Raw genomic sequence first — 21,022 nt, 5'->3', positions numbered from 1 at the left:
AATATTTGGCTAAAAAGATACCAAGAAATCCCTATTCCAGAACAAATGCCATTTTTCAAAAAAAACATAAAATATCAAACTGTTGAGTATCTCTTATTCGGTGCACAATTAGGAGAGGATGAACAGAATGGGTATCACTTTTCTTTAAAATCTTAAATAAAAATAAGAACTATTTAAAATTATGGGAGTATATAATTGATTAGATTAAGAATTTCCACTTGTGTGGAAGAGGTAATTTTTGCAAAATAGTTACAAAGAAATCAAGTGGAGAATTCAGCAGAAATATCTTTACCCACGGAGTTTTGAGAATTTGGAACTGGCTATCACTGGGAATAATTGAGAGAAACAGATTATTAAATATTGGAGGAAGGAGAAGGTTTTAAAAAGTCATGTTGTCATTTAAATTAAGAGAAGTTAAGTTGAGCAAAACATTGGTTTGGTTGGGCCAAATGACCTGTTGGAATAGCGCGTGACTAACGCTTGTATTTTCAAAACAGGATTCACATTTTCCAAGGTAGTTTATCAATTCATCATTAATTATGAATATTGAATGTTCTTAATAATTTACATGTAATTTATGTGTTAAAATATCAGACTATATATTTGAAATGTTTGCTGTTGTTGCCAAAAATTATGATATATCTATAAAGTGCCATTGTTGTTTGGGGTTTTGCCCTCATATTTCATGTGTTTCTTCTGTCGTGGTGTGTTGTGAGGTTTTGTATGTTGCGCAATATAGTAACGTGACTCGTGTCAATATTGCTTGGTTGCTTGCCTCTCTGATCTGCTAACAGTGCTGGTATATTCTGAACTGATAGTGCTAGTTATAAAAGGCTGGAAGGAAAGAAAGGAAGTGTCATTATTTCCTTTGGTTTATTGCAAATTGCTGGGTATACTTGGTCTTGTGATTCCATTAAATATTTTCTGATAATATATTTATAGTAAGTTTGTTTTATTTCCAGTTCTGTCGTTAATATGGAGCTTGTTCTTGTTGATCCCCCACCCCAATCAACATTCTTGCCAATTGTTCCTCATGTCCTTCAGCTGTACCAGCAAATAAAGCTTACCCCAACAGTTTCTCATTTGCATTGTGCTTTGACTGCTACTGTTTTTCAGTCACATTGGAGCAGAAAACCACAAAATATTAGAATAAACAAATAACAGATTAAATTATCAGGGTTGTGGGTTGTGTTTCTCCAAAAGGTGTTGCCTGTGTGAAAAGAAAAAGGAAGTGATTGGCAATGCTGTTTGACTGAATTATTTTCTGTTTCTAGGAAGCGCTCCAATGTGTGGATGAATTGAATTCTCTGAGCCTACTCCATGTCTTTGTAAGAGTAGGTGTAGAGTCAACGTTAGAGAGAAGTCAGATAACAAGGGAACACATGGGACAGCTTTTCTACCAGCTGATACAGTCTGAAAAACTACCCAAGGATGAATTCTTCAAAGGGTAATACTTAAAGAAGAAAAATAAAGTACAATAAAATTTTGCACAAACAGCCAATCTATGTATACATTTGTAGAATATCTTTGACATTAAAATACCACAAGGCACTGTATATAGCTACTTACATTTGGAAATGTCATGATCTGTGTTGGCATATACTGTATGACTGCCAATCTTGCACATGAAAATTGTCAGGACATCAGGAACGTGCCACCGTCAATCAAGTTATTATCCACTATATTAACTGAAGCATCCTATTCACAGAGTCCCTGTCACATTTGATCATTTACCTTTGCTTGTCCATTTGGTTATTATTTTCTTCATTGCATTCAAACAAATGACAATTAAGGATGATCAATAATTAGGATGTAATAACCAGATCGTTTGATTACCTTTAATTTCTTCCTCCCTTCTATATTGACTGCAAATGTTCTATTTGGTTAATAAATTGTTGGCGTTGAAATTCAACTAAATACACTGGCTAAACTAATTCTGTATTATTTTATAATTTGTGTTCAACCTCCATTCATTATTAACTGAAATAAGTCGTGCATTAACCAAGATCTGAACTTGTGTATTTAACATACAGTAGCTCAAAATAGCAATTGGATTGGTGTATTTGCTGTGCACAAAGCAAGTGAGTTGGCTACAAAGCGCTGTTTGCTCATTGACTGCCTGGCTTCAGGATGTCCTTGTAGGCTGGCATGGATATTGGAGAGAGAGGAGGGTTGCATTTAATGACAGTGGATTTTGGTGCAAGAGTTATTACCTTCAAGCATAGTACAGTATTTTTTTTTGCTGTCATTGGGATATAACTTCATAGTGATCAATGTCTCCAATTTCCAGTAATTCCCACCCCCCTACCCTCTTCAGTTCCCCACTCTGCCCCCCCCCCCCACCTCTTCTCACATGTCTATCACCTCCCCGGTGCCCCTGCTCTTTCCCTTTCTCCCATGGTCCACTCTCTTCTCCTATCAGATTCCTTCTTCTCTGGCCTTCTACCTTTTCTGCCTATCACCTTCTAGCTTCTTACTTCATCCCTCTTCCCTCACCCACCAGGCTTCACCTATCACCTTCTAGATTGCCACCTTCCCCTTCCCTCACATCCTGGCTTCTAAACCCTTTTTTCCAGTTTATTCAATTCTATAGACGCTGCCTGAACTGAGTTCCTCCAGAATTTTGTGTGTGTTGCTCAAAATAACAATATGTTTTTTTATAAATCAATTGATATCTATGCTCTGAAATGGAATATTTTTTCTCTCTCATAGTTAATTTGTTCTTTCTTAGGTTTTTAGAACTCTTGGAATTGGCAGAGGATATGGCCATTGACATACCACATATATGGTTGTACCTGGGTGAACTTGTGACACCCATGTTACAAGAAGGAGGAATCTCTATGAGAGAATTATTTACGTAAGAAACAGTTTACTTTTGCAACAGTATATTTTGTCAATACTAAGAAAATCGTTTTCTGATCTCTCAACCAGAACTTAAAATTTTCAAAAATACAATGATTTTGTTAAAATTTTTTGACAATCTCTTGTTCTGGATTACCTGTATGTGTTACATCTCACACCCCAGGATGTTAAGTTATCTGTACCAATAGAATGTTCTTGCGATCTGTGTTCAAAGCGTCAAAGTTCTATGTTAACATTATTTATCCACTTCTGCATGAAGAATATTGTCAGCAGAACATAATTTAAAATTGACAAGTGTCATGCAGCATAATTTTTCAGGTCTTATTCCCAGGACCAATCATGCAAGAAAACTGCACTTGTAAATATCTCTAGGTGCAAGTCTAAAGATCCTTGGGTTGTGATGTCGGATACTGAATTAACTAATTTCACAACACATGCCTATGATAGTGATTCTGATTCTACACATGATCTTCTTCTCTTGCAGAGAACTTAGTAAACCTTTACATCCTGTAGGGAGAGCAGGGGTTCTGCTTGCAGAAATTTTGCACCTTCTATGCAAACAAATGGTGAGTGGAAAGGAGAATTTTGTTCAGAATTTATTCTTTCTTTTTCAATCTTTTTATTGAATTTCATATATAAAAAAAACGTAACATAATATTGAATAGGTTATAAGTGCACTAGACTTGAAGTTGAATTAGTAATAAGATAACAATATCTTATTAAAATATCAGCAAAAAATAGTACATTAATCAATCAAACCTATATTAATTATACATGAAAAAGAGTAAGAATAATCATCAAAAGAAAAAAAATTAAACCTAAACTAAACTAACAAGAGCAGTAATAATAGTTTACATGTATATGATAGTGTCAAAATCTCCGGAACTCCATACCAGAACAAGAATAAAAAGAGAAAAGGTCTGGAAGAGGCCAAATTAATTCATATGAAAGTGTCGAATGAACGGTCCCCAAGTTTCTTCAAATTTAATTGATGAGTCAAAAATAGTGCTTCTAATTTTTTCTAAGCTCAAATAAGAAATAGTTTGAGAGAACCACTGAAATGTGGTAGGAGGATTTACTTCTTTCCAATTTTGTAATATAGACCTGGCCATTAATGTTACTAAGGCGATCATTCGTCTAATTGAAGGGGAAAACCGATTACCATCTTCATTTGGTATACCAAAAATTGCAGTAATAAAATGAGGTTGTAAATCAATATTCCAAATTGAGGAAATGGTAGCAAATATGTCCTTCCAATAGTTATGTAAAGTGGGACATGACCAAAACATGTGGGTCAATGAGGCCACATCTAAATGACATCTGTCACATTGAGGGTTAATATGAGAATAGAATCGAACGAGCTTATCTTTAGACATATGAGCTCTATGTACAACCTTAAATTGTATTAAAGCATGTTTAGCACATATAGAAGAAGAATTAACCATTTGTAAAATTTTTTCCCATTTTTCTGTTGATATATTATATTGAAGTTCTTTTTCCCATTCTTGTTTAATTCTACCTGATATTTCTGGTTGTATCTTCATAATCATATTATAAATAAGAGCCACTAATCCCTTCTGACAAGGATTCAAGGTAAAAATCATATCTGAAAAATCTTATCAAAGTTGAATTGTGGAAGGATGGTAGAACTTTATATAAAAAATTTCTGATTTGTAAATATCTAAAAAAATTTGATTTAGGTAACTTAAATTTGTTGGAAAGTTGGTCGAAAGACATCAAACTACCTTCAAAAAAAAATCACGAAAACATATTATACCTTTCCTTTTCCATATGCTAAAAGCTTGATCTGTCAAAGAAGGTTTAAAAAAGAAGTTAAGTAAGATAGGGCTATCAAGAACAAAGTTTTTCAGAGTAAAAAACTTACGAAATTGAAACCAAATTCGTAATGTGTGTTTGACAATAGGGTTGGATATCTGTTTATTGAATTTAACTAAATCAGCAGGAAGAGAAGAACCAAGAACGGAGAATAAAGAATATCCCTGTGCATCATTGCATTCTAAATTTACCCACTGTGGGCACAATGGTGAATCCAAATCTAATTTCCAATATATTAAGTTTCAAATATTATTCGCCCAATAGTAAAATCTAAAGTTAGGTAAAGCTAAACCACCATCTTTTTTAGATTTTTGTAACTGCCTTTTACTTAAGCTGGGGTTTTTATTTTGCCACAGAAATGAGGAAATTTTTGAATCAATGTTATCAAAAAAAGATTTAGGAATAAAAATTGGTAAGGCTAAATAAATAAATATAAAAATTTAAAATAAATATAAAAATATGAAATAAATATAAAAATTTCTGTAAAATCATCATTTTAATAGCATTAATCCGACCAACTAATGATAAGGATAAAGGAGACCATCTTGTAGTAAGTTGTTGAATTTGATGAAGCATAGGTAAAAAATTCAATCTGAATAAATCTTTATATTTCTTGGTAATTTTTATGCCTAAATAAATAAAGTTATCAGTAACAACTTTAAATGGTATCCTGTCATTCAATAAAGTTTGCGCATTTAAAGGGAATAATTCATTCTTATCCAAGTTTAGTTTATAACCAGAAAAACAGCCAAATTGAACCAACAAGGATCAAATAGCGGGAATAGACCTGTCAGGATCAGAAATATATAACAACGTCATCAGCATAAAGTGATAACTTGTATAACTTCTCATTACAGGTAATACCAAAAATATTAGGGGATTCACGAATAGCAATGGCTAGAGGTTTGAATGCGATATTAAATAATAAAGGACAAGGGACAACCTTGTCTCGTACCACGAGATAATTGAAAAAAAGAGGATCTGTAATTATTTGTAAGAACAGAAGCAACAGGTTTATAATATATTAATTTAATCCATGATGTAAAATTAGGACTAAAATTAAAATTTCTCAAGGCATTAAATAAGTATGTCCATTCAACTCTATCAAAAGCTTTTTCAGCATCTAATGAAATAACACATTCTGAGGTTGTGGGTGAAGAAGTATAAATTATATTAATCAATTTTCTAACATTAAAAAAGGAATACCGGTTCCTAATAAAACCAGTTTGGTCTTCTGAAATAATCTGTGATAGTAACTTTTCTAATCTAATAGCTAAAATTTTTGTAAGAATCTTAGAGTCTACATTTAATAGCGATATAGGGCAATAAGATGCACATAAAGTAGGATCCCTATCTTTTTTAAGAATTAGAGAGATAGTAGCTTCATAAAAAGACTGGGGTAGTCTCTTCTTAGTAAATGCATCATTAAAGATTTCACATAACCAAGGGGAAAGCAAAGAAGAAAAAGTTTTTAAAAATTCTATAATATAACCATCAGGACCAAGAGCTTTCCCTGAATTCATTGATGAGATAGCCTCTCCTATTTCGGCCAAAGAGATAGGAGCATCGAACAAGCTCCGATCTTCATCTGTCAGTTTAGGAATATTCAAATTGTTAAAAAAATTATCCATCATGGGCAGATCGCCATCAAATTCTGATTGATATAAAGATTTATAAAAATCTTGGAAAGTATTATTAATTTCTTTATGATCAGTAGTCAGATTACCGTCTTGTTTACGAATTTTAATAATTTGTCGCTTAGTCGAAATAGCTTTTAATTGTTTAGCTAACAATTTACCAGTTCGATCACTATGAATATAAAATTGAGCCCTGGTCTTAATTAATTGATTCTCAATTGAAGAAGATAATAATAAGCTATGTTCCATTTGAAGCTCAACTCTCTTCTTATAAAGTTCTTTGGTAGGAGTCACGGAATAAATCTTATCAATTTCTTTAATTTTATCCACCAATAAAGCAATACCTAAATATCTTTGTTTTCTTTTACCGACGGAATATGAGATAATTTGTCCACGGATAAAAGCCTTAAAAGAGTCCCAAAGTATTCCTCTGTCAATCTCTTCGGTATAGTTTGTTGAAAAAAACAAGTCAATTTGCTGTTTTATGAAGGTGATAAATTCTGGATCTTGAAGCAAAGTAGCGTTAAGTCTCCAAGATCTAGTATTATTGAAAGAGTCCGAAATCTTGATAGATAACTTCGAAGGTGCATGATCCGAAATGGCAATAGAATCATACTTACAATCAGTAACATCTGTTAATAAACGATGATCAATAAGGAAATAATCAATTCTAGAATAACAGTGATATACATGTGAAAAAAATGAAAGTTCTTTATCTTTAGGGTTCAAAAACCGCCATATTTCAGTAATTCCCGAATCAACCATAAAGGAATTAATAAGTAAGGCTGATCTATTCGGAAGAATTCGAATAGGTTTAGATCTATCCATCAAAGGATTCAGACAACAATTGAAATCTCCACCCATTATCAACATGTATTCATTTAGATTAGGGAGGGAAGTAAATAAATGTTTAAAAAATTCAGGGCAGTCAAAGTTTGGAGCATAAATATTAACTAGAGCCACTTTTCGATTAAAAAGTGAACCAGTTATCAACAAAAATCTACCCTGTGGATCAGAAATAATTTCATGATGTATAAACGAAATTGAGGGGGTCTATAAAAATAGACGCACCCCTAATTTTGGCGGTACAATTCGAGTGAAATTGTTGACCCTGCCAGAACCTAAAAAAGCGTTGATTATCCTCCCTCCTAATATGGGTCTCCTGTACAAAGATAATATTAGCATTTAGTCTATGGAATACTTTAAATATTTTTTTTACGTTTAATCAGATGATTTAAACCATTAGTATTCCAAGAGATAAAATTAATAGACTTATCCATCATGCCAATATTAATTGTATATATCATAAAAGGTTAAAAAGACACATAACCCATAATTCAGGAAGAAGGAAAAATGATTCAGGAGCAACCGGAGAAAATGACACTTCAACAATATTAATAATTTAAAGTCGGCCCATAAACTAAAAGCAAAAAAATAAAAAGCAAAAGGGTGAAAAAAGTTCCCTACCCCCTCCCCCAACCCCACAAAAAAAAGCCAAGCAGCAGGCGCACAAACTAATACTAATATTACCCCCATTTCAAGATGGCAACTCCATGAAAAGAAAAAAGACTATATAACACCCAGATATAAATACCGGGTTGTAAAAAGAAAGAATATATATCAATCAAAATGAAAAAATAATATAATAAAGCAAAAGATCATTAATAAAAAAGGATAAACATTAAAGTTTAAAATAGTGTAATATGCCTTTAAAAAAAAGATTCCATATTCAAATACAGGAAAATGACATTTCAAAAACAGAGACTTATGGGAAGAAGAAACGACATTTTGAAAAAACCATATTACAGAATATAAATGTATATTCACCAATCTATCTAAAAAAAATTCTTTTAAAAAAAAAGGTCATCAAAATAGGATTAAAAAAGGATTCAATAATCACTACAATATATAAAAAAAGGTCCAAAAATCCAAAACATTCGTCCCATTTTCAAGTACAAGCAAATAAATGCTTACGGAAAGCAAAGTCTTATGGGAAGACAAAACAACATCTTAAAAAATAAATCATTATTACAAAGTATTAACGTGTATATCCAATTCAGAGGAAAAAATTTAAGAAAAAAGACATTATAGTAAAATTAGAAGAGCATCTATAAACCATGATAATAAAAAAAACCAGGTCTACAGACCAAAGTAAAAAGCTATACCGCAGCTTCATAAGTTAAAGCCCAAAACGAAATGGCATCTTCTCTCCAAAAATTCTTCAACATAACAGATAGTTCAACTTGTACTAAAAGACCGATATTCTTCGACGAATTTCTTCGCTTCTTCCGGAGTATTAAAGAAGCGCTGACTGTCGTCACTCAACGTAATTCTGAGATTCGCTGGGTATCTTAAAGCTTGTTTAAGTCCAATTGAATTAATCTCTGCCATCAGTGGTTTAAAAGCGATTCTCGCCTTCATCACTTCAAATGAATAATCTTCAACAATACGAAACTTATTGTTTTTGTGAGAAATCATACCTTTCTGACGAGCTAATCGGATTAAAAGCTCTTTCTCCCGAGGATAATGGAGGCGAACAATCACAGCTCGTGGCTTGTCCCTCGAGATCGAAAATCTCGAAACTCTGTGGGCACGATCAATAGTAGGTTTAGCCCGCAAAGCGTCCTCGCCAAAAATTTCCCACAATAAGTTAGAGAAATATTCAGTTAAGTCACCAAACTCAACATTTTCGGGAAATCCGATAATTCGCAAGTTCTGTCTGCGAGATCGGTTTTCAAGATCGGTGATTTTAAACTTATTCTGCTCCACTATTTTAGCAGTCGACAGTACCTTCTTCTCCAAAGTTTCAATAGTACGTATTTTTTCACAAATTAACTTGTCAAGAGCCGCAAACTTTTCTTCATGCTGTTCAATATCTGCTGCCTGCAATTGAAGCTTGGTATCAAACGATCTAACGACTTCTTCAAGCTCAGACATTTTCACAGTAAGCTTATTTTCCAGACTTGCAAGTTTAGTATCCAGTTTAGTATCCAGAAGACTGGAAATTGCCTCAAGAGATAGAGGGTCTTTAGACGATTTCTTAGATACAGACATTTTAAGTTTGAAAAGATTAAATCAAGTATTATTTTAGAAAAGAAGTAAATCGTAAATATCAACCCATGTAATTAAGTACGAAAAGATTTGATTAAAGGGTGATTATAATTTAAAAAATGAAGAGCGCCTAAAAGGCAGATGTCTACGTCGCCATCTTGAAACTCCGCCCCCCCCCCCCCCAGAATTTATTGGCTCACGTACTGAAAGACAAATAGAATTCAATGTTCTGTTTATACTTTTATTTCTCTTGTATGAAGATTATTGAAATTCATTCAGAATAACATTTCACTTTTATTGTTACTAGAGCCATAAGAAAGTTGGGGCCTTATGGAAAGAGGCTGGCCTAAATTGGAAAGATTTCCTTCCTGAGGGAGTTGATGTTCAACATTTCATTAGTGATAAAGTGAGTCTATTACCTTTAAGTCTCAATCAATTCATGTAATAAAATATCCCGTTTTGCTTCAACCAGATGTGTGCTTGTCTTGATCATTTCTAGTTCCTCCACTTGCATTTTGAAATGTAATAATTATATGAGTCAACCAATGGCCACTTCCAGTCATGTTGAGAGAGGGCAACAACTTTCATTTTCTAAGCCTCAGAATGAATAATGGCCATACAGAGAGAGATAGAAATTGCTTTGACTGGCTTAAGTTAAAAATTGCCTTGTCATTACTGCGTATTGGAATCATTTCAAAGTTCAGTTTAGATCAAGAAACTTTAAGATAAAAGAAACCAAACTCACAAATGTGTGAAATATGAAAACATTTCTCTACTACTATTTTAGAATAGCAGATATTTTATTACCCATAAAATTAACAGTGAGTACGTATGGTCAAAATATCAATGCAAATAGGCAAATATTGCCTTGCTTATATTATGTTTAAGAACAAATTAAATTTTAGAATTCAGATTTGTGACATGAAATAGAATGATGTGGTGTACTGAGTCATACAAATATATTTGATAACCTTGAGCTGTTTTATGTTCTTGATGTAATAACATTATATTGGTTTAAATTACATTGTTCTAGAACCTGGAGCTTTCTGTTTAGCATTTTTTGAAATCCTTTGTTAAATCATCAACAATCACAGATGTAGTATTGGCAGTGAAATTAGAGAGTTGAGTGATGGTGACATTCCAGAAAAAAATGAAATCATTGGTAATTAGCCTGAATATTGCAAGCTCAAACTGAAAAGGCAGGATAATTGGATATATTATTGCAGAAAATAATCATGCTTTAATTATGTTGGCTGAGACTGTTAATATTAGTTTTGTGATTCTTTTGCAGAAATTGGAGTTTACTATATCAGATGTTTCTGGTCCTTCTGAAGCACTTTCAAAATTGGAGCTCTCTGCTGAAGAACTGAACAAGTGGCTAGAAAAACTTATAATTGAAGACAAGGCCAGCAATGAGCAAATCTTTGATTGGGTAGAAGTAGGTTGAATTTTACAAAAGCAAACTATTATGGATGCAGGACCTAAAACATTGTTTCTGTCTCCATGGAAGCCAACTGATCTGAATATTTTAAATGTTTTCTGTTTTTATTTTGTGTTGACTTTCTGTAAGATTAATCCATTTGGCAATTTCTTATACTAGCCATAATGTTAAATTTACAGTAAGAGTAATTTGTGTTCTAAACATGATTATTAAACTAATTGACAATCATCTAGACCCAACCTGGGGTCCACAGACCCCTTCCTCAATGGTATTGCTCCAAGGCATAAAAAAGGGTTGGGAACCACTGACCTAGACAAACATTGTATGCGTTTCTGGATATATCTAGGAGCCGCATTGTGAGTGCACTTCTTTCCTGTATAATGGGTATAGGTATAAATCCATCAAATAATAGGGCACATACATGTTTGTGTGACTGTTACATAAAGAAATGTGTAACAATATCCAAGCTTGCCCAGAATCTGTTGAGCAGTCTGTCTGATTTTTCAGTTACCTTCTCTGCAGTAGTTTGTGACCTGTAATTCTGTGTTCCTGTTGATACTATTGTGTGTTGATTTAATTTTTATTAATCTAATATTATTAAGAGCAGATAGGCCATTTTGCTTCAGGCAGGCAGAGATTCCATGTCCATGGATTACTCAGTATTTAAGTGTTAAATATAGGATTGAATTTCCATGCTTGAAAAATACATTCCAACTAAAAAAAAAACACTAACACAAATACTTTAGTCAATTGAAGCAGACTCTGGATGTGATTTAATCATTAAAGTGACTCCCTTTGAAACAAGTCAGATTGAAAAATTAGCATCACAGAATTTTTTAAAATTTTCCTATTTACTTTATTGTGGGTGATAGGGTGGGGATTGCATCTCTACCAAAGGAGGTGTAAGGAGTTCCTTCCCTCCACTAGACTGCAGGTCGCCCTTGTAGCACCTGCTTAGCCACCTTCCCCCCCCCCCCCCCGATCAGGGTCACATAAACCCATTGGAGCAGGTGGTGGACGGTTGTATGAGCAGCTGGTGCATATCACGTCCTGATTATCCGACCACTGACATCAGGCAGACCTTCTCTGAAGTGTATTGATAATAGCTGGGGTCACTTGCCTTGTAAAGACACTGCACAGAAGAAGGCAATGGCAAACCACTTCTGTAGAAAAATTGCCCATGTCATATAACACAGCATATAATGATGATTTTATTGCAATCTTGACCTGCAAGGACCATATCCAATTAGGCAACTCCAGTACAGATTTCTAAATTAAAACTGCTTTGTTATAAAATTATTCAGAAGTGTTTTCAACATAATTTCTGACAATCAGGTTTATCTAACTTACAATGATAACTTTACCTTCAATGATTCAGGACATTTTGATCATTGAGAAACTTACAAATCCATATTTTGGTTTATGATTTTCCTATATAGTTAGTACTCATACTTGCTGCTTGTCCGATCAATGCTGACTTCATATTCTGCCATTTTAATAATTAAGGATGTGATCCTGTTTCAGAATTAGCATTCTCAGTCCTGACAGAAGATTATAGCTTCAAGTTATATTGAGCCCAAAATCTAGGCAATATAGAGGAAGATCACCCCACTGTACACTGAGATCTGCCTCTCTTATCAAAGTGCAAAAGTTTCAATTGGTTTATGGTTTCAAAGAAGTAACAACCCACACAATAATTATACTTAACTATGGTAAGTAAAATAGATCGTCAAATCATTGGGTTCTCACAAAACTAAAAAATGAGAGACCTAGTTCCTATATCACAACACTTTAAAAATCCACCATTGGGTGAAGAATGCTTCAGGATGTCTGTTACCAAATGCAGTGCTATATAAACTGTAAAAGTGTAGAAATGAAAAAGAAGGAACAGGTTTTTGTTTATCTTTTGTCTTGCCTTGTGAATGGCCTTTTTACAATAACTGTCTCAGTTCTGTTTCTGTTTAAAGCAATTACCCCATTTTGTAATTGTATTTTTGGTATCAACTTCATCATGATTTCTAACAGAATTTTCTGTGCTAACATCCTTTGTGTACAGAAAATTTTCTCATTTCTCTTTTTTATTTGTTAGAACTGTGCTTTCTCTTTGTCGCATCAATGACTGGTAGGCATCAACTCTCACTAGTTTTCTATAAGTGCCTCTTCACACTTGTATATAACAAAAAGAAGACATTAAATGCCATAGTGCAACCTAAATTGTGTTTATTTTGGATCGGGCTTTTTATCTAGATTTTCTATGGATGATGTTTGGTAGTTAGTTTTATTCAGATGTACTTTGACTTCAAATTTGAAATTGCAGGGTGAAACCTCAAGCCAACTGATCAGAGCTAACAGTTACAAGAAAAAGTTTGTAAGCCCTTTGAAATTACCTGGTTTTCTTCATTAATTATTCATAAAATCTGGTCTGATCTTCATCTAAGTCACAATAATAAACACAATCTGCCTAAACTAATAACACACCAACAATTGTACTTTTCATATCTTTATTAACCACGTTGTTTAATCATTCACAGTCCAGGCTGGAAAAAGTATTTGAACCCTTGTATTTAATAACTGGCAGAACCTCCTTTAGCAGCAATGACTTCCACCAAACGTTTCCTGTAGCTGCTGATCAGACTTGCACAATAGCGGGGAAGAATTTTTGACCATTCCTTCATATAAAACTGATTCAGTTCATCAAGATTTCTGGGATATCTTGCGTTGAACTGCCCTCTTCAGATCATGCCACAGCATCTCAAGGGGTTAAAGTCTGGCCTCAGGTTTGGCCATTCCAAAACACAAGTTTTCTTCTTTATAAACCATTCTGTTGATATACTCTTGTGTTTCAGATCATTGTCTTGTTGCATCATTCAGCTTCTATTAAGCTTCAGGTGACAGACTGCTGCCCATGTTCTCCTGTAACATGTCTTGATACAATTTTGAATTCGCTGTTATCTTAACAACTGCAAGCTGTCCTGGTCCTGAGACTCCTTCCACCATGCTTCATAGTTGGGATGAGGTTTTGATATGGTGTACAGTGCCTATTTTCCTCCAAACATAGTGGTGTGTATTTCTGCCTAGAAGTTCAACTTTTGTCTCATCCGTCCATAGAACATTATCACAGAAACATTGTGGAACATCCATGTGGTCTTTTGCAAACTTGAGACATGCAGCAATTGTTTTTTGGAGAGCAGTGGTTTCCTCTTTGGTGTCCTACCATGAACAGAGACTTCAGCAAGTTCTAGAGAGTTCTGCAGATCTTTTGCTGTTACGCTTGGGTTCTCTTTCACCTCTTTCACTTTCTTCAGCAAGGCACAGAATGCCCACTCCTTGGGAGAATAGCAACAGTACTGAATTTCTTCCATTTGTAGACAATTTTTCTTGCTGTGTACTGATGAACATTCAGGTCTTTAGAAGTGCTTTTGTTGCCTTTTCCTGCTTCATGCATTTCCACAATTCTTCTAAGGTCCTCTGAAAGTTGTTTTGATCAAGGCATGGTGCACATAAACAGATCTTTCTTGAGAAAAGCAGGCTCTGCCAGTAACCTGACTCTGTCTTTTTTTATAGGGCAGGTCACCTCCATAACCCACAACCTAAATCTCATCTCATTGATTGGAACACCTGACTTCAAGTAGTTTTGTAGAAGGCATTACCCCAGAGGTTCACATACTTTATTCAACCTAGACTGTGATTGTTTAAATTGTGTACTCGGTATTGAAGAAAAGAAGTACAGTTGTTCTTGTGTTACTAGTTTTGACAGATTGTGTTTGGCTATTACTGTGATTTAGATGAAGATCAGACCACATTTTATGATTAATTATTGCAGGAAAAACAGAAAATTGCAAAGGGTTTACAAACTTTTTCTTGCAACTATACACTTGGATCAATCATAGAAAGTTTATTTCATTATTGTTCAAGTCTAAAATTATTTCTTCATCTTCCTACAGGCTAATTTAGATGAAACACAGATTGGTTCATCAACATTCCTTAGAGCTTTGATGACAACTGTATGTAGATCATCTATTACAGGTCAATAAATCAGCTTCTTTATGAATTTTTTGTAATTTACTATGTATTTGATTCAAAATCAATGCAAAAATATTGGTGATTTTTTCCTTAAGTATGTTGTGTCCTTCAGAAAGATTGAAAGTCCGGTTATCAATTAGACATCCACTCATAATCTACCAGTAGTTTAGACCTAAGGCCATAAGATGCAGGAGCAGAACTGGGCCATTTGGCTCATCAACTGTGTTATGCCATTTCATCATGGCTGATCCAGTTTTCCTCTTTGCCTCAATCTCTAGTCTTCTCCCCATAACCCTCCATGGCCTGGCCAGTCAAGAATTTATCAACCTCTGCCTTAATTAAACGTAAAAACTTGGTCCCCACAGCTGACTGTGCAACAAATTCCACAGATTCACCACTCTGTCTGAAGAAATTCCTCCTTATCTCCATTCTAAAAGTACACCCCTCTATTCTGAGGCTGTCTCTTCTGGTCTTAGACTCTCCCAGCATAGGAAACATTCTCTGCACGTCGATGCTATTAAAACCTTTCACCATTCGATAAACCTTATATGATGGCATTTCCCTGTTTGGTTTTAAGTATGTGTTGTTAGTATTAGAAACAGAGGTAGAAATACATCTTAAGAATCCCTTGAGCCTGATCCACTACTCAATGAGATCATGCCTGATCCTGTGCCTGAGGTTTACTTTCCCATCTGTTTCCAAAGTGCCTCTTCCTTTCTTTCAAAAATATTACATTTGAAGATTCTCAAGTCCAAGGCAGGTACCAAAGGGTCCAAGTCATCAATTAAGTACCAGTTGAGTATAACATGTAAACAATAATTTACACATTGCTATAAATCTTACTTGTAATTTTTAATCCCTTATTTCTAGGTGAAGGAGCTTCAAGTCGTGTAGATGCAACCATTATACAGCAGCGATTGCGATTGTTACTCAAGTACCTTAATTCTGATCCTGAACGAGAATTACAAGCACTTTATGCACTACAAGCATTAATAGTAAAACTTGATCAACCTCCTAGTATGTATTGTGCAAGCTTCTTTACTAATAATTTTATCTAAAGTTTATGGAATGTAATCCACTCTCACTCTCACCCACCCCTTCACCCCCTCCTCTTTCACCACCGTCCCTGTCAAACTACTCATACACATACTATACGTGTTCTAAGTCAGCTTCACAGAATCGCTGGTTGAGTAGAGTGAGCCAAATCCTTAATAGAGTCCGTTTGCAAGCCCAGAATTTCAAAACTGGATGAATTTGGATTGCTTGCCAGGTTGGATCTTGAGGATTCCATGAACCTATTAATTACACTGGGAATTATAGTGCTTCAACTTCAGGAAAGGCAAGTTATGCCACAGTAATAAAGCAGTTAGCACGATGCTATTACAGCTCGGCATCGTAGTTCAGAGTTCAATCTTGGTGTCTTCTGTAAAGAGTTTGTACGTCCACACCACGGAATGTGTGGGCTTCGTCTCCACAGTCCAGAGACGCACCGGTTAGCAGGTTGATGGGTCATTATAAATTGTACTGTAGTTAGGCTGGCCACAAAGCTTGAAAGGCTGGAAGGACCTATTGCACACTGTATCTCTTAATATTTTAATTTCTTTGAATCCATTTTTATTAATAGTTGATTTTTATTTAGAAGTGGTTTTGGTTTTCATTTATCTGAATTTTATTATTTCTTTAAATGTCTGAATATACAAAAATGATTGAAAGCAACTCACAGCTTTTACAACCAAGTTGTTATTAGTTGCCCAAGTTTTCAGGGTAATTTGAAGGCAAAGCCTTCACACTGCTTAGCTGATGGTTCTGCAATCACTTTCTTCACATCACTAGTCCTGGATGCTCCACATTTGCAACAGTTCAGCCAAGTGCTATTTTAGTGAGACCTGGCCATTCCTTGTCTTTTTGTACCTTGTGATGCAGGGTTGTATTAACTTAAGCATCCCTGCTAGGTGAATGCTTTGATCTACCTATTCTAAAGTGAGTGAGAGGAAATTAGTAACAGTTCCCTATTGCTAATGATTGGACTGTAACTTATTTAGAAAAGAGTGATTGTCGATGTTGGTAGTTAACATCCTGCTGGCTTTATTACTGAGTTATTCAGTTATAAAATAGACTATTCAGTTTTCTCCATGCGCATGGCATTCTCAATCCCACATGTTTACATGGATCTTTACTCAAATTACTTTCAGCTTCCTCTCTAATCTTAAAACATACTGTGGTTCATCTTGAAACACAGTTCCTCTAAGATTGTGTGAAATTACCAACTTTCTCAAAACAAAAAAATCTACTGTCATTTCATCAAATTGCCCCTAAATATAAACAGACAAATTGCTTTTCTTTGTGCTGTGAGATGTATTAATATGCTGTATTTTTTCAATTCCAGACTTGTTAAGGATGTTCTTTGACACTTTGTATGATGAGGATGTTATATCTGAAGATGCATTCTACAAATGGGAATGTAGCAAAGACCCAGCAGAACAGAATGGCAAAGGGGTAGCGCTAAAATCTGTCACAGCTTTTTTTACATGGCTAAGAGAAGCAGAGGAGGAGTCAGAAGATAACTGAACCTAAAAGGTCTTCGCCAATCAAAGTGCACAAAGGCCAATCATCGCAACAAATATGCACAGAAAAAAGTCAGCGATCATGATGAAAATTATGGTACACACAAGTAAAGAAAAGCCGCGGTGATGTTAAAGAACCATGGGTGGGAGCACTAAAAATTGTATTATTTATAGAAAATATTTTTGTTTTAAATTTTACGCTTTTTGTTATTTTTAAAAGGACATATGGTTCCATTTTTCTGTGCAGCAAAAAATAAAAAAATTGAACACTTTAATTTATTTTTAGAACTGCAACAGTGATGTAATTTGAGTTTGCAGTTACTGTAAACAGAATGTAATATAGTTAAAAAGACCCAAACTCTTGCCTACATGACCATTACAAACAAATATAGGGCATCAAATTTAGTATATGGGTAGGGTTGGGGGGAGGGGGAGGGTGGTAACAATAATGGCTGAAAGTAGTAATATGTACCAGTAATTCTTCCTGCCTGCTTCAGCTTGCTCTAGAAATGTACATAACATTCAACTGGAAGATGATGCTCCCTGAATTTCCAAGCCCATACATCATGAACTGCAGAATATGGAGAACTTGTACAAACAAAAATTCAACTGAGGAAGTGCTTGTAATACTTTCAAACTATAGTACTACTCAAGAGCTTGTAAATACATAAAGAGAAATATTTAAAAAAGACTCATTACTATCTTTTCACATTCAAAACTAAATAAAAACAAACAGTGCAAGTTGAAAATATTTAAAAAAAACCTGTTTATCTGAAAATTAATGGTTACAAGACCTGTTCTACATAACTTTGTACTCCGTTACCTCATTGTAATATATAGTGCAGTGGATGCAATGCTTATTATTGTGGCAGAAGTCATTATCAAATGGCTGGCTAACATAGGTCAGTCATTGGTTTATGACAAGTCTTTATATATTTAAAAAAACGCTGCACGAATGAGGATTCTTTCTCCTTACAAAATTTCTACCTTTGATCCAAGGTGGCTGCTGAATCTTGTGAGAGAAATGAAAATCATAGGAAGTCAGAGTCTCTGAAATAAAGGATTACAAATCCCATACAGAATTGCAAATTTTCTCAGAAGCTGCTACCTTGATTCTACATACAGCATATCGAGGATATGTCAGACAACTCCTTACGTAAACTTGTGTGGCTAATCTCATGAGTTACTGGTCTGACTTGAAATGGTGGCTCACAGATTAATGCTAGATTTTGCTTGTACCAGTTTGTGCATTTATTTGAAAATTGGTTTTGAAAAGCCAAGCTTAACACCGGTCAGTTATGATTTTGAGACTTGCTTCAATGCAAGTGACTATTGGAATGCTTATGAAGATAATGTTCCAGACTTGAGATGCCATTAAATAACTGTATAACTTGAATTAAAAACTGTTCTAGGCTGGTAATAAATATTGGGTGGATTTTTTTTCCCTGCTTTCAGACTTTATGCATGTTCAGTGATTCTGTTTTGGATGCAGCTATTGCACTTACCTGCCAAATTGTGTGTTGGCATGAGTTAATTAATACAAATGCAAGAGGATTACCTATGGGTTCATCAGTGGTAAAAGGTTAATGGCAGTGACTGGACTGTTTTTCACTTTTCTCAATATGTAACGTGCCTTGATATGCATGAGCCAACAGGGTATATCTGTGTGTTGGATTGAAATGTGTCCAAACCCAAAAAGTTAAGCTGACTCTGAACTAATTCCTCGTTCTACAAAATGGAGACTCTAAAGCCCATTGGACACTTTGGGTACACACATGAAATGATAAAGCAGATAAATGAAATTTTACAGTATTCTTAATTCTTTGAACATGAAGAATGAAATCTTTGGTTGAAGCAGATCATTGTAAAATAGCAGCTAACTGGTTAGTAAAATATTTATATTTTAATACAATAATGTATTATAGGAGTCTAGGTAAGTTTTAGTGGTCCAGGTTGCACATTAGTGAAAACCTAATTGGTACATTGTCAAAATTTGATCAATGCAAAAGTTGGTTTGCTTTGTGCAATAAATACTTAAGGGAATTAGCCTGGCTCTCCTACCAACATCTCAGATATTGTAGTGTGGAAGTTCTGTGATTAAATTTTTTATCAGGAAGTTACTGGCATGATTTATGTCTCATGGTCGTGCATGGGTATTACAGTATGGATCAAGTAAAGATGACTATTTGTGCATTTTGTGATTCACTATATTAAATAATTAAAAATGGAGAATAATTAATTCTTAACAGAAGTCTAGAGAACCAAAAACAATTGCTGAATGCATGAATGGTGCTTCATGGATATTCAAACTGTATAATGTAGTGCTTCATCTTATTTTCATGACCATTTCACTCAGTTATAATCAATTAACCAGATAAGCTGAAGATCTTATTATTCTGTTATTTTCTAGGTGGCATAATTATTGGATTCCGACAACCCAGCTTTGCCATAAATGTATATAAATCGATTACTCTGAGAAAGGTCCTGACTCTTTGTAGAAAACTTGGATTCCAGTCCGTCATAGAACTTTTCAATGTTTTATGACTGAATGGAGAGCATAATGTATAAAATCAGTTCTTGAAAGCAGGAGCTAAAAAATCAGATGTGTACTCAAAGAGAGCTTACTGTGAGGTAAAAAAGTGTTTCATGTGTCAGAAGTTTTAATGAAGTTATTTCAAGTTTATGAAAAACATCCTGCAGTTTTCAATAAGACCAGACTTAATAACACTTCTTAAATGCAGAATTTTATAAACATGACAAATGTAATGAAAGTCTGGAAGTATGTAAATGTTCAAACTGAATAACGGAATCCCACTGAATCATGCGTTCCACTGATAATTGTTAAGTGAAACTCAATGAAAGGAAGTCCAATCAGTCTTCCTACTATGTGTGGTAAAATTTATTATTTTTTATTTTATTATGAATATGAAAACAGTTAATTACTGAATCTAAGACCTGCATCTAAGATCAGCAATGTAAGATGGACTCCGATGTCTGACTCTTGCCTATAGCAACAAATTACGGAATTATTAAATTTAATCTCTTATTCCCTGTTATATTGACACTATTCTTTAATAATCTTTGTAAACGTACTCGTATTGTTTTCATCTAATGGATAAGTGATCATTTTATTCCTTTATTGAAGGTATAGTTCAGTTTGCAAAAAAGAAATCAAATTGGAGCAAGTTGTAAAGTCTTTCCAGCAGATACTTAAAATTATAAACTTATTCAGGGTTTATTTAAGGAACATTTACCTTGACGGGTGAATTTGCATCCACTTTTTATTGACATTTAATATCTTCATACTAACATGTGTTTCAGCAACTCTTTCCCTCATTGAAGCTCATATTCCTTTCTCTGACCTACAGAGAACAAACTGAGTGGTTACAAAAATTTATTGCTTAAACTGGTGTGGGGCTAATGAAATAGAAATATGTAATCTCCATATATGATGTATTGCTCTATTGTGCAGAACACTGTTACAGTACCAGAAATTCCCACTGATACTGCACTGAATCGGGTTAAGCAAAAGCTTTGCAGATTGCTCTGGTGACAGTAAATGCAATGTATAAATCTTGTGGCGGTTTACTAAATGATAACTAGTTGTT

General features: G+C 34.3%; 1 protein-coding gene across 9 annotated transcripts in view; it reads left to right on the top strand.

The window, feature by feature from the left end:
* LOC132382001 (eukaryotic translation initiation factor 4 gamma 3-like) overlaps positions 1 to 20,720 on the top strand; it is a 315,701-nt gene extending 294,981 nt beyond the window's left edge. For 5 of the 9 annotated variants that reach the window (XM_059951766.1, XM_059951765.1, XM_059951772.1 and 2 more), the window contains 8 exons: positions 1,275 to 1,447; positions 2,732 to 2,857; positions 3,347 to 3,428; positions 9,694 to 9,792; positions 10,678 to 10,824; positions 14,772 to 14,853; positions 15,721 to 15,867; positions 17,237 to 20,719. In XM_059951766.1, the coding sequence (XP_059807749.1) occupies positions 1,275 to 1,447; positions 2,732 to 2,857; positions 3,347 to 3,428; positions 9,694 to 9,792; positions 10,678 to 10,824; positions 14,772 to 14,853; positions 15,721 to 15,867; positions 17,237 to 17,418 (1,038 nt within the window). In that variant the 3' untranslated portion in view covers positions 17,419 to 20,719. Of the gene's footprint in view, positions 1 to 1,274; positions 1,448 to 2,731; positions 2,858 to 3,346; positions 3,429 to 9,693; positions 9,793 to 10,677; positions 10,825 to 14,771; positions 14,854 to 15,720; positions 15,868 to 17,236 lie in introns of all 9 variants that reach the window. The other 4 variants (XM_059951770.1, XM_059951769.1, XM_059951773.1 and 1 more) reach the window with 2 other exon arrangements.
* Positions 20,721 to 21,022: the final 302 nt, after the last annotated feature.

This window comes from Hypanus sabinus, chromosome 27, assembly GCF_030144855.1.
Source record: "Hypanus sabinus isolate sHypSab1 chromosome 27, sHypSab1.hap1, whole genome shotgun sequence".
In the NCBI taxonomy this organism is placed as follows: domain Eukaryota; kingdom Metazoa; phylum Chordata; class Chondrichthyes; order Myliobatiformes; family Dasyatidae; genus Hypanus; species Hypanus sabinus.
The sequence above is the reverse complement of the archived record's forward strand: the minus strand, read 5'-3'. Positions and strand labels throughout refer to the sequence as shown.